General features: G+C 35.5%; 1 protein-coding gene across 1 annotated transcript in view; it reads left to right on the forward strand.

Annotated features, from left to right (window-relative positions):
* Positions 1-17,937, forward strand: part of LOC149562319 (DNAJ heat shock N-terminal domain-containing protein) — a 37,859-nt gene that overhangs the window by 892 nt on the left and 19,030 nt on the right. The window contains exons 2-3 of the mRNA XM_089825845.1: positions 41-137; positions 331-420. Coding sequence (XP_089681971.1) covers positions 41-137; positions 331-420 — 187 coding nt within the window. The remainder of the gene's footprint in view (positions 1-40; positions 138-330; positions 421-17,937) is intronic.

Raw genomic sequence — 17,937 nt, forward strand, 5'->3', positions numbered from 1 at the left:
TATGCAATTGAAAACGTGGTTATGTGTGGGTAACTTGCAGAGAGCCAGGATATGATGTGGATGTCAAAGATCTGGAAAAAAAATACAAAGACTGGCAGAAGAAACTTCATCCTGATTTATTTCAGTGCAAGTCCGAGGTGAGGCCTATTTTCGCTTTTACAATTTATTTTCCAAACTTGGTTGTTTAAACGATCCTCCATAAATTTTGTTCTGGTTATCGTACAATTCACAATAACCCATGTATTAACCTAGAATCTAAAATTTTATATAAAAAAGATTCAAGGTTTAACTTCATACCTTGTTCTGTTGTCAAAATGCATTGGGGACCAGAAAGAAAAGGAGTATTCGGCTCTGCAATCAGCTCAAGTAATCAAGGCTTACAATACGCTTCTTAAGCCCCTGTCTCGAGCAGAATATATGGTACACTCGCTTAACCTCACTAATTATCTCTGTTTGTTTGAGTTTACTTTTAGAGTTCTTATTTGCCTTGAAGTCGTAAATTTCAGATTTAGGGCTTCCACGGTACACAATAATGAGAATATTGTTTTGGGAAATACATGTATAGTTTCCAATAGTCGTATTGCCTTCTAATAACTGCAATCATTTTAATAAAAAATGAACTACAAAACACCCATGCAGATCAAAAGTAATCATACTCAGCAATCAGACAGAGGAAGTGAAGACTCAAATTTTAGGGAAACTCCCAACTTGCACTCCAGCAGGGTTTTGAAACTGTAACCACAGCAATCAGACAGAGGAAGCAAACATCAGCCAGCCTCAAGTTAATACACCGAATTCGGAGGCGAGTTGTGTGTATGTAAATGCGAAACAATTCAAAGGAATCCTTAGGCATATGCAGGAAGTGAAGTATACAAGAGAAGGAAAACTGACAGCGATATTGCCTAAAACAACTTTTAAGACTTTGGATATCGCTGATATTGAAAGAGTTCAAAATGTACAGAAGCAAAATGAGGAAAATGTAAAGATGAAGGCAACATTTCATTCAACACCAGCCTCCAAAACATTAAAGATGAGACTCAAGCAGAAGACCGTTGAAATTTAGTCTCAGTCGGACCTGATCACTAAACATCAGTATAAATTACACACACATATATATATCTATATATATAAAATTAGTGATGTGTTTGATCAGAACAGAGATCTCCATAATGTACATTCCCCAGATCGGGTTGTTATTTTCTGTGATTAATCTCATCAACCCACAGTTGATACAAAGCAATCTAAAGCTATCACTTGCCATCACCATATGACTGTGAGCATTCAAGGGTGATGGGGCTTGCCTCATGGTAGTACAAATAATGATATTGTTAACTTGTGTTTGCCTTGAGATTATCGGGCACTTAGTATGATTAATGTTTATTGTGGACAGTTGTATCCACGTAGGGACATGACCCTACGTGGCACATGCCACGTAGAGCATGTCTCTACATTGGGATGTCTATGGTTTCATTCTTATATCCATCAATTGCTAGGGAGAAAGTGTCAAATCAAATATATTATTATCCCTCAGCAATTTGCGATCTGCAATACATTCACTGTTCTATATGTACTGCGATTTCTTGCACTGCATTCAGCACTTGAAGCATTATGTACATTTTTCAGTTGTTACTGTTGTCATCCACAGATTACGTTGTTATCATTGTGAAGATTAACAATAACCTGCTACAGAAATAACAATCAATCACAGTTTTTAGGAAGATAGTATTTCACATATGGAAACATACTAGATTACTGATCAAGAAAATAAACAGATTATTCTACCATAAGATCTCCAATTCCTTAACACGGTATCAGAGCTTGGCTGGTAGAATGAGCATTAAACAACTGTTACTGATTCACTATCACTGAAAATTTCTTTAATCATCATATCAACCATGGTAAACAATATAAGAGTTGAAGATAGATTGGAAGGTGTCTCTAACTTTGTTTCATGGAAAATTCGAATCACAGCAATACTTCAAGAACTTGAATTGGAATCATTTATAGAGGAAAGCAAGGAAATACCTAAAGATGAATCAAGCAATAAGAAGGGAAAATTCAAAAGGAAGAGAGGAAAGAAAACCTATAAGAAAAGAGATCTGTCAAAAGTCCAATGTTATAAAATGTGACAAATTTGGACATAGTCACATGTATTGTCTAGAAAGGAAGAAAAATCCTATCAACATGGCTGAAGTCAAGGAAGTAGAAGACAAGAATGAAAAATATTCATTATTCTACCTTGCCTTATCTAGTGAGTTAAACTCCAATAAAAACACTTGGATAGTCGATAGTGGAGCCTCTAGACATATAACCGGATTTAGAGATAAATTTGAGACTCTTGAAGAATATTCAACTGAAGAAGTGACAATAGGTGACAACTCCACTTACCTTATGAAAGGAATTGGGACCTGTTCAGTACAACTAAGTACCAGAGTTAACTTGCACCTAAAAGATTTCCTATTTGTTCATGGAGTCAAAAGAAATCTTATCTCTATATCTGGTCTAGCAGATCAAGGATATTGGATTGCTTTTCAAGAAAATAAAGTTTTGTGCTGGTTGAAAAATTCAAACATTAAAAATGCTATTTCTATTGGAGTTAGAGAAGGGAGCCTATACAAACTTTGTAATTCCATAGATCTAGCCCTAAATCACGAAATTGGGAAGACAGATGAGATTTGGTATAGAAGACTAGGGCATCTAAATTTGAGAGCATTACCCTCTATAGAGAAAATTGTAAAAGGCTTACCTAACCTTAAACCTGAACATGAAGGAATATGTAAAGGGCGTGCATTAGGAAAGAATCCTAAAACTCCTTTCCATCCCAGTAAACAAAAATCTAAGAGCATTCTTGAACTCATTCATACTGATCCATGTGGACCCCATGTTAGTACCTTTATTAGGAGGATATTCATGCTACATCATCTTTGTGGATGACTATTCTAGGAAAACTTGGATCCTGAAATTAAAAGAATCAAATGAGGTTCTATCCAAATTTAAAGAATTCAAAGCTTTAGTTGAAAACCAAACAGGGAAGAAGATCAAAATTTTAAGATCTGATAATAGAGGAGAATATATCTCCGAGAACTTTAAAGAATTTTATATATTTGTTGGAATTAAGAGGGAGTATACTATTGCATATAATCCTCAACAGAATGGAGTTGCAGAAAGAAAAAATAGAACTATCATTGAAGCAAATAAGACAATGATGCACGATCAAAATCTGCATACAACATACTGGACTGAAGCATCTAATACTGCTATATATGTTCAAAACAGATGCCCTCATGCAATTCTAGAAAACATAACCCTTGAAGAGGTCTTTTTAATAAACCTGATCTAAGTCATTTACGAATCTTTGGTTGTCTTGTATATATCCATATTCCTAAGGAGAAAAGAACTAAACTAGAGCTCTCAGGAAAGAAAAGCATATTCGTTGGCTAGAGTGGGTCTTCTAAAACCTATCGAGTATATGTGCTAGAATCAAGGACAACTGAAATCAGTAGAGATGTCAAGTTTGACAAAGATTCTGCATACAAAACTTCTGCATACAAAACTTCTAAAGATATAGAAGAGCCTAATGATGATTCCATTCTTGAAAATGACGCAAAATTCTATGATTGAGAGGGAGAGTGGTATAGAAGATAATGGACCCACTACACCTAATCTTAAGGATGACCCAAAGCCACTCAATAAGAAAAGACCCCTATGGACAAGAAGAATGTTTGAAGAAAACAATGTGGCCCTTGATGAAATGCTTCGAGAAACCAAGAGGACAAGAAACCATTCATGTTATGTTACTCACCTAAATGAGTCCACTAAGTCAGAACCTTTTGATTTTGAAGAAGCTCTAAAAACCCAAGCTTGGAAAGATGCCATGATTGAGGGATATCAATCTATATTAAAAACAATGTTTGGGATATTGTGCCAAGACCCAAAGACAAATCTGTTGTCTCCTCAGGATGGTTATTCAAAATCAAATAGGCATTGTATGACAGTATTGAAAAACACAAAGCCAAGTTTGTGGCTAGAGGATTCTCATAAAAGGAAGGAATCGATTATGATGAAACATTTGCTCTTGTTGCTCGTTACACATTTATCAGAACCATACTTGCAATAGCTACATCCAAAGGTTGAAAGGTACATCAGATGGCATTCCTGAATAGAGTTATTAATGAAGAAGTATACTTGGAGCAACTAGAAGGGTTTGTTATCCATAACAAAGAGTCACATGTATGCAAATTGAAGAAAGCTCTTTATGGTCTTAAATAAGCTCCCAGGGCATGGTATGAGAGAATAGATAACTACCTTATCAAATTAGGGTACTTAAGAAATGAAGTAGATCCTAACATATACTTCAAGAAATCAGAGGGAGATATGTTAATACTGTTGACATATCAGTCAAGTTTGTTATTAGTGACACACACTTATTCAGATTTTGTATGGCTACCGAGCTCATTGAATAGTCTACAATGTTTGCCATATAATTGGAGTAGTTATCGACTATTTCAATGGTTACCAAGTATATTCAGTTAGTGTGAAGCCTAGCAGTTCAAATCGAGCAAATTCAGTCTAGCAGTTCAACCCGAGCAGTTAAGTGGTTACCAAGCATTGCAGTTTCTACCGAGTTTGCAATTCATGTAATGCAAAGCTAGTGTAAATCGAGCTTATGTGTTTACCGAGTAACCCAGTTTATGCCGAGTTACACAATATCTACCGAGTCACTAGTGCAGACCGAGTTCAAGACTACCTTGAAGTGATTAGCATGGATCGAGCCTCTACGTCTATCGAGTGCATGACGATGCCGAGTAATGACAGTGGGCAGCGAGTATCAAAACTTCACCAAGTCAATCTTCAGAACCCGAGCATCTTCATTTGGGCCGACTTTGTAATATTGGTGTTAACCTGTATGATGGCCGACTTTGAAATTTTGTAATTTGGATTGGTATATATATGTAATGCATTGTATCATATCCATATGAAAGATAATGATTGTGTAAGAATGCGAATGTGAATAATTGAAGCTAAGCAATAGATAAAGAGTGAATTGTGAAGGCCATATCAAAAGAGAAGCAGCAAAGACATATTCATCATAGAAAGGTGATTAGTACAATAAAGGAATCTCTATTAGCAATCCAGTTGTAAGTTAGAGATCTACTGTTTCATCTTAACAGGAGAACCAGTCAAAATCCTTTCACAAGGTAGACTTAACAGTCTTTCTTAAATCTCTTAATAGAGTGCATACTTCATTGTGTGTTTGTAAAACCTCTAACAAGGTGGACCTAGTAGTCCTAATTACTCCTAATAGGGCAAATCATCAGAAGTGATCATTGTAAGCCTTAACAGGCCAACTTTATGTTGCAGTATTTAAGTTTTGTGAGTTTCATCCCCACCCCAGTTTTACTTTCTATTTGGAAGGTTTCTGGGTCACCAAATCATTGTGTTCAAGTGTTGTGGATGCTTTTATATTTTCAGTTTCACATGCATGTAATTAGATTAGATATGATAAATTAAATGTTAAGTGGTTTATTGGATTCAGAATTGAAATTGGTGTAGAAATTTTAGAAGTTATCGATTCACCACTCCCCTCTCAGTAACTTAGCATAGTCTTGAATATTTCCAACAATTGGTATTGGAGCTTTGTAGTTCTCAAGAGAAAGTTCAACAGCTTGAGCAAAGATCAAGGATATGGAGATATTCAGACTTGATAAGGCAATTGACAATGAAAAGTTGGATTTGGAAATGGTCATTGCACAACTCAAGAAAGTTAAGGAGCAACTTTCCCAATCCATGAAAAGAAGAAAGGAACTTGAAAATCAAATGAATGACCATCTCTACATTGAAGAAAGAATTGAAGATTTTTTCCCTTCAAGCAGTTCAGATGAAGCAAATGATGCAATCAAAGAACTCCTAGAGAAGAATGGTTCCCTGCAAGAAGAAGGAAAGTGAAAAGAGAATAAGAAATTCATTTAGTAAGGTTGTGTGAAATCTTGAAACAAAGGAACAAGACAAAAGAAGAAATGGATGGAAGAGACAATGAGATCTAGAATCAATCCCTTCAGCATGCAGATCTTATGGATCAAATCTCCAATGCAAATGAGGAAATCATGAGCCAAAGACAGATCAATGAAAGATTAAGGAATGATCTAAATTTAGAAAGACAAATCAATGAAAGAATAAGAAATGAGCTGAGATCTGAAAAGCAAATCAGTGAAAGATTGAAAAATGACCTAAACACTAACAAACAAATCAGTGAAAGAATGATGAAATCTCAAGTAGACATGGTTCAACTGAATGAGCAAAACCTCTATAGGCAAAAGGGAAAAGCAGGAATTGGATACAAAGAAGAAGGTGAATCCTCCGAACAAGGTGCTCAAAGGAATCAAAGACCTACTTGCAATTATTGTGGTAAGTTAGGTCATACATCAAACAAATGTTGGCGTAATGGTAAAGCAAAATTTAATGGAAAATGCTACAATTGCAAATAGCATGGTCATAGGGCTAATGAATGCAAAGAGAAACCAAAATTTGAGGGCAAATGTCACAAGTGCAAGAAACAAGGTCACAAGACATTACAATGCAGAACTAAGTCATTCAATCCAACAGAGCAAATTGTGAAAGCAATATTCGGTTGGGACTACAACACTTGGTGTAGATATCATTATTGTGGAGAATTTTGACACATTGGCAGGAATTGTGTTAAACATCACACAAGGAAGAGAGATACCACCATAAGATGTTTCACTTGTACCGAACTTGGTCATCTAGCCAAAAATTGCATGAACACAGGTAAAATTGAAGATGAAAAGAAGGTAAAAGCAGATAACATTTGAAAGCAGATGAGGCAGCAATGGATTCCTAAATCTACCGAGGATGCTAGTTCAAGTAATGATGGTCATGCCACTCAAGAAGTGGGTGACTCCACCATTTTCAACTAGGTTTCCAAAGGAGAATTGGAATTGTGTTATCAAGATCACACTCAAATAGTTCCAATTGAAAGGTGACAAAGATCCAAATTAGTATTCAAGATACAAAAGGAAGAACGGTATCAATTATCACCGAGTTACCTTCTCTATCGAGTAAGGTCAGGTCATGGACTCTATCGAGCAAGGTTGGGAGTAACAAGACACACATGGTTACCGAGTCACGAAACCTTCATTGAGTAATCAATAGAATAGTGGATGGCAGGCTGTCAAGTACGATGTCAACTTAGCTACCTTCGTATTGAGCATTAATGGCGAAACTTTAACAAAAAGCATGAAATCAAATTCATTTCTTACTGTGAAATCTAAGTGCTATTGCGAAGAAGTGATTTATAGTGCGATCAAGCGACCTTAAGTGAATTTGCAGCAAGTTATCAAGGTTCTCATAGTTTACTGAGTACAATGGCATCAAGCAGCAGCAGAGAGAAGAAAGGGTTTGAGATGGTGGTTCGAGGAGTCGAGTGGAAAGCGCCAGATTTCAAACTTGTGCCTGTGGTTGCAAAAACCCTTGACTCAAGCATAGCTCAATCACAAATCCCTCCTAAGGTACTCCTTATTAACGATATTTGTACTCATTTCAAGTGTTCTATTCAAGAGATTGGTACCCTAGAAATGGATGATGCCTTAAGTGAATTGTGTGTTAATGGAATTCTTAAACTTGAGCATAAGCATCTGGAAGACAAAGGTTTAGCACATATCTCCCACATGCCCCGAGGTTTTCAAATCAAATGGATTAGATACATTTTGAGCCGGGTGCATAATGGTCAACTATGGCTTGAGCAACCTGTTGTGATTACAAAGAAAATGATTCACTGGCCTCCCCATGCTCACCAAAGCTAAAACCACCAAAACCCTAGGTCGGGCTGAGCTAGAAAAGAAAACCCTAGCCGAGTGGGACGACAGAGGCATGAAAATTAGTAGTGTGATAGATGCAGAGCTAAAATTTGGGATTCATGTGATAGCACATAAGATATATAGTTTGAGCCGCCTTAACAGTGTATCGTGTGAAGCTGTGGACTTAGCTTATAAAGTTGTGAAAAACAATCTTTCTTATGACTTGGCAGATTTGTTGTTGAAGCAACTCAACAAGAACATGGAAAGTATCAGGACATCCAAGAACAACCCTTGTAAATTCAGTTCACTCTTGACATGTTTGTTTTTTTATGTTCAGAAGTTCTTCCCTTCCAAAGGCATGGTTGTATGGAGAAAAGATGTGCCTATATTATACCAGAGAAATGAATACATTGCAGAAATGGGAGAGAACTATGTTAGCATTATGGACAACTACTTCGATGTGTTCAAAGAGAAAATGAACAATAGGTTCAGGATACCTAAGAAGTTAGTTGAAGATTACAAAGACGATGTATGCTTTATGGTTGATTGTGACATAGTTTACATCTAGGTAGTGAAGCCCAGAATTGTCTGGGTAAAACCTCTTCCTTATGAGGTAAATATTGATGAAGCAAAGGATATTATTGAAGCTTTGATTAATGAACTTGTTGATCCAAAGGCACCATACTTTGGAACCTATGATGAGGCCAAGGCAAGGATAGAACTGGAGATAAAACTCCCTCAGGCAGTTAACAAAGGAAAGAGGAGGATAGCTAAACTAAAATCTAGGACACCTCTCATGTTAACTGAAGGCAAAGGAGAAGATGTAGAAGAGGCAGAGGATGAAGAGGAATCAGAAAATGAAGAAGAAACTATGGAGAAGAAAGGCAAGGTGATCATCACCAAGCCACCTAAGCCTTCCACTACAATCTTCACAAGGAGGTCTAGGAAGAAAGGAAGTGATATTGTCCTTAGCAAACCTCCTCCCACCTTCCAAGAAAAGTTGAAACAAATGGAAGAAGGTGCAGCTATAACAAACGTCAAATCCTTGAAGTATGAAACAAGGACAGAGGCAGAGCGGAAGTAGGTGGAAGAACTGGTGTTGACCAAAATGGGCAAATGGAAGAATTCACTAGATCAAATCGCCTCTCAAATCTCTAATGAACTATTAGAGAAAATAAAGTCAAGATGGGACTTTGCAATGCAAACAACAAAAGATAGTTATGCACAAACCCTGAGGCAGTTGCTACCGAGCATGACTGATGCTGAGGTAAAAGAGTCTTTGAAGAAAAATGAAGATAAAATGACTCTTAGATTTAGTACATGTTTAATTTTGGTCAAAGATATAGAGCATGTGGTTAAGAATGCCACAAACACTTGGAAAAATGTCTATCATCTTCACAAGCCAAGTGAGCAACCAGTGGAAATAAAAGATGATGATGATGATGACAGTGATAATGATGAAGAAGAAACTTATACTGAGCCTACACATTTTGACAATGAGGAAGATGAAGAAGATAAAGAGGAAGCTATCAAGGAAGATGAAGATGATGAGGAGACTAACCCAATGAAGATAGCAGCTGCAGTCATTGCCTCACTTCCTCACTCTCCAAGAAAACTAGTAGCTATATCAAGCTCGGAGACAGCTACAGCAAGTTTGATTTTGACAACCACAAACACTTCAAATGTCCAATCACTCTTTGCCTCCACTCAGCTCAATGTATCATTAACAGAAGTGACTTCCACTTCATCTACCGAGCTGCAACCTCTCACTTCTTCAGCTACCGAATTGGTGTCATCAGTTATGAATACAATGTCTTCTACAATTTTGAGTTCTTCAATAGTAAGTACTTCAATTTTGGATACTACAATTTTGTCTACTTCAGTTTTGGATACTTGAGTTATGACTTCTTCAGTTTTGGATTCAACAAGCATTCCTGTTAGTATTCCATCGGTTAGTACTATATCAATTTTCATTGCAAGTCCTAGTATATCTACTATTGTTTCCATTTCGGACATAAAAGCATTAAGTACAAGGACAGTTGAACCTAAGGCTCAACCGAGTACAAAATTTTTGAGTAAAGGACATAGAGGATGACATAGACTTAGATGGGGAAATAGAAATCCCCAAATGGGATATTCACAATCTTTTTGCAAATAAAATGCATGAGTTCGGTGAAATTCTTCAGAAAAAGGCAAAGCAACAAAAATTGAGAGAAGAAAGAGATAGAGAGTATAAGATTATTGATGATGCTAAAAATATTTTGTCTGAGGCTATAGGAATTAAGGTTGATACTTCTCAACCTATTTTGTCTCAATTAGCAGAAGCAGTCCAAAAGTTCAATGAGGACAGTAGTGGATAAGATAAGCTAATTGAGAAAGTTGAAAAGAAATTTGATATAAAGTGCTTAAGCACATTGCTCAGCAAATTGCTATCCATCAAGTTGAGGTTTTGTCAATTTTGACCAATCTTGAATCATCTTGCACCAATGTGACATCACTTTTTGTGAAGTTATGTGATGTTTTCGAGTTCACTAAGGAAATAAAGGGCAAACTATCAAAAATCAATGAGGATTTGAAAGCCAGTGCTCAGCAGTTACAACTTGACCATATTTCAAGCTTTGCACATCACATGAAGATCCGATTTTTGTTAGACATGCAGGTAGAGTTGTTAAGAGAAAAAGCAAGGATCCAGTCATCATTGATTGATATTCAGAATATGATCCTTCCTATCATGGATACAATGCAGAAACATATTGTTTACTCAAAAACCTTGATCCATGACAACAACTTCTCTATTGTAGATCACATGATAGAACTCTCTGCAGAAGTACAAATTGCTCTACATACATGCAAAATTTTGCAAGAAAATTGGGATAAAAGCCTGGCACTTATTCTTAAGGTACATTCTGATTTTTTATCTCATATTAGTGTCTCCATGTAGATAAGTTCTTTGGCATTATTGTCAAAAAGGAGGATATATTGTTGAGACACATGGTATGCTATATATAGAGACATAGTATGGGGGAGAAACATGCTATGAAGAGAATGTATATAACAGATGATGTATAGTATACCTTACAAAGATAAATTTTAAAAAATCTCAAAACAATATATTCTACCGAGCTAGTATCACATGATGATGTATATAAGATTTTGGTTAATAAGTGTTTTTATCACTAATGCCAAAGTGGGAGATTGTTGACATATCAGTCAAGTTTGTTATTAGTGACACACTCTTATTCATATTTTGTATGGCTACCGAGCTCATTGAATAGTCTACAGTGTTTGCCATATAATTGCAGTAGCTATCGAGCATTTCAATGGTTACCAAGTATATTCAGTTAGTGCGAAGCCTAGCAGTTCAAACCGAGAAAATTCAGTCTAGCAGTTCAACTTGAGTAGTTCAATGGTTACCGAGCATTGCAATTTCTACCGAGTTTGCAGTTCATGTAATGCAAAGCTAGTGTAAACCGAGCTTATGTGTTTACCGAGTAACCCAGTTTATGCCGAGTTACACAATATCTACTGAGTCACCAGTGCAGATCGAGTTCAAGACTACCTTGAAGTGACTAGCATGGACCGAGCCTTTACGTCTATCAAGTGCATGACGATGCCGAGTAATGATAGTGGGCACCGAGTATCAGAACTTCACCAAGTCAGTCTTCAGAACTCGAGTGTCTTCATTTGGGCCAACTTTGTAATATTGGTGTTAATCTGTATGATGGCCGACTTTGTAATTTTGTAATTTGGATTGGTATATATATGTAATTGTTACATCCCAATTTTTGCCCTAAAATTTTTAAGCAGTTTATAGCTGTTGAACCAAATTAAATTTTCATGTTCATGTGAAATCGAGTTAGTTCATTATAGCCGTTGTTATGTCATGTTAGTTATAGTCGTTATTTATTTCTTCATGTTCATGTGAAAATGAATTAGTTAATTATAGCTGTCGCATCAATTTGATTATCAAATGAAACTAGTGAGTTAAATCTAGTCGTTGTGTTCATGTGAAATGGGATTAGTTAATTTTAGCCGTTGCACAATGAAATTTCCTAACGATCACTTGATGATTTTGCTTAACAAATTATGTATCTTGAATTGATGTTTTGGCAAGAATGTTGTTTAAAAATGCTTACAGGATGAAGACCGGAGAAAGAGAGGGGGAGCATTACGAAACGAGGTCATCGGAATGGGATGATCATATGATTTACTCATCAGGAATGATAGGTTTGACCTAAAAGCTGCCATGGCAAGGTTAATTAGGGCTTGACAATAAATTTCTTAGTGGAAAATTGCATGCGCTAAAATTAAAAATTAAAAACAATATAAGTATTAAAATGAACAAAGTTCTTACCTTTATTGAATTTATTAAATAATAATATCATTTAATATTATTATATTCTCTCGAATAAAATCATAAATAAATAAATACAAAGTGGCACCATTACATTAGAATTATTAATCCAATGATGCCACCTTGTAAATATGTATTTATAAAATCAACCAAGATGATAATATAATACTAAATAATATTAATAAATAAACTTTTCAACTTCCATTTTCGTTTCAATATTTTCCTCCTTTCATATTTCTTTTTCCAACTGATTGAATACAAATCGATTATGAATCTTGTAATGGTAGGAAGTTGTAAAGTTTCTCCAAGCTTTATATTTATGTTGGCCTTGTCGTATTCGAACACACAGAGTCATAGACGGCTTCAACTACGCTTACAATTTTCTTTGCTTATATCCCTGCTCTGTTTTCAGCGTTTTTAGTCTCTGAGTTTGTACATATGTTACATGCCATAAACTCCAGCAATCCGTGGAGTCCTGAAGGAAGCGACTAGGTTCAAGTGATTGCCAAATCAACTGCATAGCTGAGAGTCACATAAGGATGCAACATGTTTTTCTCTCCATATTTTTTTTAAAACGTTAAAACCTTGTTAGGCTGAGTTGGCATTGAATTTTGTTCTATGATTTTATATTATTTCCAGTCAGTAATGAAACAAGTTGTCCATCTCTATTGTATACGTAAATCACCTTAAAACTGTGATCATATCCATATAGCATTGCCTTTAAAGTATAACCTTAGCTGGTATAAATTGTTTATTCAGGCAGTAATTCAAAAACAATCTAATGCAATGCATTGAAGGAATAGAAATCCCCATGATTGCCAATTTATGAATAATATTTGAGGATCTTTTCATCTAAATTTTATTTCTTTCATCTATGAAAATTTATGAGAGCATCAAGGTTGTCACCCGGCTAAGTGCCTGAATGAAGTGACTTAAGTGTATGATAAACAAATTAAGACAAATGTTCAGGCCCCAAAGAGTCATCGGCCTGAAGACCTGATAATGGTGAGGAGGTGTAGATGAACCTGTAAAAAGAAATACATGAACAAAATCAGTAACCATAAATTTCATAAATAAAATCTAAAGAAATTAGCTCATGCAAAATCCACTGTCAAAATTAGTTGTCAAGCTTGAGTGGTGGAGATCGGGTTATAAGCCCACATCTTGAAATCCTTGGCCAGGGTGGTAAACAGGCATACATGCCACAACAAATTGATTGTGTTGTTGTCCTAATGCTTCAGTTATTCTTCTGAATCGCTGTTGGGATCTCAACTCACCTGATTACTCCGATGACTAGATCGATGAATGTCCCGTGCTTGACCTCGGGTTAGGGAGGGCTGTTCTATTAATTTAGAACTTGTTGGGATAAGTAAAAAGGTCTGCAGTTGAGAGGTTAAGCCTATGATAATGCTTCTCCTCTCACTAAAGTCAGAGCTTGGACAACCAATTAGAAAGATTTTCAACTAAAAACAATATGTTCTTTCTTACCTGAAAGTTTAGTAATTTTCTTTTCAAGCTGTAAATTTCTTTTACTGAAAGGATAGATTTTATCTGAAAATCTAGTTAGTTGTTCATTAGCAAATTAATTGCATTTTCATTTTTAGTAATTTATAATTAGTTTAGATTCGTTTTCAGCTGAATTGTATCAATTAATAGTTAATGCTTAACTTGTTCGAATAGAAGAGCAATGTAGACTTAATTTCAGTTTTTAAACCGTTTTTGAACTCTTTGTTATGTGAATATGAAATATTTTAATGATGAAATTAGTTAGTTGGAAACCAGCTGTTACATATGGTATCAGAGCGCTGGGTTCAACATTGAACCTAGGGCACATCACCTTCTTAAACCTAATAAAATTGGAAAATTGAACACAGGATGTTAGTATGTAGAACACCACACAAGAAAATACGCCATCCTATTTTTCCTTACCTCATCAAGAATATGACTAAGTACGATTATTCTTGCTGTTCCAAGCCTCAAGATGATATTAGTTAGTAGGAAGCCAGCTGTTACAGTAATGTATTGTATCACATCTATATGAAAGATAATGTGCGTGTAAGAATGCGAATGTGAATAATTGAAGCTAAGTAGCAGATAAAGAGTGAATTGTGAAGGCCATATCAAAAGAGGAGCAACAGAGACATATTAATCATAGAAAGGTGATCGGTACAATTAAGGAATCTCTATCAGCAATCTAGTTGTAAGTCAGAGATCTACTATTTCATCCTAACAGGTGAACCAGTCAAAATCCTTTCACAAGGTAGGCTTAACAGTCTTTCTTAAATCTCTTAATAGAGTGCATACTTCATTGTGTGTTTGTAAAACCTCTAACAAGGTGGACCTAGCAGTCCTAATTGCTCCTAACAGGGCAGATTATCAGAAGTGATCATTGTAAGCCTTAACAGGCTAACTTTGTGCTGCAGTATTGAAGTTTTGTGGGTTTCATCCCCACCCCAATTTTACTTTCTATTTGGAAGGTTTCTGGGTCACCAAATCATTGTGTTCAAGTGTTGTGGATGCTTTTATATTTTCAGTTTCACATGCATGTAATTAGATCAGATATGATAAATTAAATGTTAAGTGGTTTATTGGATTCAGAATTGAAATTGGTGTAGAAATTTTAGAAGTTACTAATTCACCCCTCCCCTCTGAGTAACTTACCATAATCTTGAATATTTCCAACAAACACTAGTTCTCGATGTTGATGATCTTTTTGATAACAAGCAAAGACCATCTTATTGTTAAATGTAAGCAAGACCTCATATTTGAATTTGAAATGAAAGATTTAGGTCTTCTACATTACTTCTTGGGATTAGAATTAAGACAAAAGGAAGAATACATTTTCCTGAATCAAGGCAAGTATACCATTGACATATTGAATAGATTTGCACAATGGACTGCAAACCACTATCCGCAGCTATGGAGACAAATCTCCATAAACTCAAAGCTGAGGCACATGAGTCTGAGGCCATTGATCCTACATATTATAGACACATAATTGGATTATTAATGTACTTAGTAAACACCCGTCCTGATATTTGTTATGCCGCAAATGCATTAAGTCAGTCTATGTGCGAACCTAAGAAGATTCACCTCATGGCAGCAAAACATATTTTGAGGTACTTGTGACGCACTATTGGACTTGGTCTGAAATATGAAAAAATTGAGTTACAACTTCATGGATATTCAGATTTTTATTGGGCCAGATGTTTTACTGATAGAAAGAGCACTATAGGATGCTGTTTTAGTCTTGGTTTTGCAATGATATCCCGGTTTAACAAGAAGCGGTCCTTTGTTGCTCTAAGTTCCACCGAAGCAGAGAACATAGTCGCATCCATGGTAGCTCAAGAAGCAGTGTGGTTAAGGAAGTTACTGGTTGGGCTATTTGGAAAGCCCCTAAAACCTATAGTCATCCATTGTGATAATCAAAGTTGCATTAAACTCTCATTGAATCCAGTCTTCCACAATAGATCCAAACATATAGAGATACATGTTCACTACATCAGAGAAATGGTAGATAGAATTGTCATCAAGTTGGAATACTTCAGCACTGAAGAGCAATTTGCCAACATATTCACCAAACCTCTTGTAAAGTTGAAAGTGGAATACTTCAGAGGAAAACTTAGTATGCCAAAACTATACTTGTAACTTCTAAGATAATTTCTCAGTTTTGGGTTATATATATATATAAAACTTTTATTGTTGTTTAAAGAGTTACTATTGTCCACATGTGGTTGTTTATGAAAGGTGACAATCATTCATTTTATGAGATGTTAGGTCTCTATTGTAAGGTGACAACCTTAACAATAGATTGACCTGTTATCATAGACTTCACTAAATTGTTGTCCCAGAATGAGCTGGAATGTATGATAATGAAAGTATCAAAGTTAACTTCATTATAGTTCTCCCGGATTGTGCTAGATACTTTGATACTACTTGAGTTGGTGTTTAAATCCTCGAGTCATAATCATGTTGAAGACTATATTTGTCCTGGAATGAGCCAGATATGATGACGATTAGTATGATATTCTTTGATCAAGGTAAATTATTTGATAAAACTATATTTTTGTCCTGGAATGTGCCAGCAATCAAATAATTTGTTTCTTTGTTGATGAGCATGTTGATGATGTCAACATCATTATTGGATTGATCAGTTCCTCCCTCACGAAGAGGGAGTGTTGAAATTTAGTTTCAGTCGGACCTGATCACTATATATATATATATATATATATATATATATATATATATACATGTATACATATATATATATATATATGTATATATATACATATATATATATGTATACATGTATATATATATATAATTACTGATGTGTTCGATCATAACAGAGATCTCCATAATGTACATTGCCCAGATCGGGTTGTTATTTTCTGTGATTAATCTCATCAACCCACAGTCAATACAAAGCAATCTAATACTATCATTTGCCATCACCATATGACTCTGAGCATTTAAGGGTGATCAGGCTTGCCTCACGGTAGTACAAATAATGGTATTGTTAACTTGTGTTTGCCTTGAGATTATCGGGCACTTAGTATGATTAATGTTTATTGTGGACAGTCATATCCACGTAGGGACATGACCCTACATGGCACATGCCATGTAGAGTCATGTCTCTACATTGGGATGTCTATGGTTTCATTCTTATATCCATCGATTGCTTGGGAGAAAGTATCAAATCAAATATATTATTATCCCTTAGCAATTTATGATCTGCAATACATTGACTGCTCTATGCATACCGCGATTTCTAGCACTGCATTCAGCACTTGAAGCATTATATACATTTTCATTTGTTACTGTTGTCAGCCACAGATTACATTGTTATCATTGTGAAGATTAACAATTATCTGCTACAGAAATAATAATCAATTACAGTCTTTAGGAAGATAGTCTTTCACATATATAAACATGCTAGATTACTGATCTAGAAAATAAACAGATAATTCTATGATAAGATCTCCAATTCCTTAACACAGATAAAGTGGCAACTAAAGAAAATGATTTCACAGACATATGCAGCCCTATGAGGACACCTTTGTCATAGTTTTCTGACCTTTATATCAATGAACTGATGGTGATGAAGGAGAAACTTCTGTCCCTGGAAAAGAGGAGTCTCATGTAAGACAATAAGATCGCAGAGGTTACAAAAAACAATTGGAAGCTAACAAGTGAGAATAGCCAACTTGGAGAGCAGGTTTGAGAACTGCATTTCAACATGGAGAAAGGTGGATACGAGCTGATTTTGTTAAGGCAGGTGGTAGTAGAGATGAAGGCATCATAAAATAACAAGATAAGGGGAAGTGATAGTGAAAGAGATATCTACTCACAAATCAAATAAATCCAATCTGCAGTGGCCAATATGGAGTTCAAAGAAATCCAATTAGGAGAGCAAATTGAAGAAGTCAAGGATTTATTGTTGCAAAAAGTGCCATCAGCTGGTTAACTTAAAGGACAAAGTATGATATGAATGACCAATAGACTACAAAAGCTTCAATGGCAGCATACAAAGTTGCAATAATTGCTAAGGCTTTAATGACGAGGATAAATTTTTCCACCAGTTAAGATTGCTTGGTAAGATGGTAGTTGAAGAGAAGTTTTTCACAAGTTACCAAAACATGGGACAAAATCAGTAAGCATTCAGCCCATACAAATATGGAAGCAAATATTTGTGTGGACAATATCCAAAATAGAGAGATCAAGGAAACAAAAGTAAGAGTAGCAAATGTAATTATCAAGGGAGTAAAG

This window comes from Cupressus sempervirens, chromosome 4 (genome assembly GCF_028749045.1).
Source record: "Cupressus sempervirens isolate cs-2001-9-10 chromosome 4, ASM2874904v1, whole genome shotgun sequence".
In the NCBI taxonomy this organism is placed as follows: domain Eukaryota; kingdom Viridiplantae; phylum Streptophyta; class Pinopsida; order Cupressales; family Cupressaceae; genus Cupressus; species Cupressus sempervirens.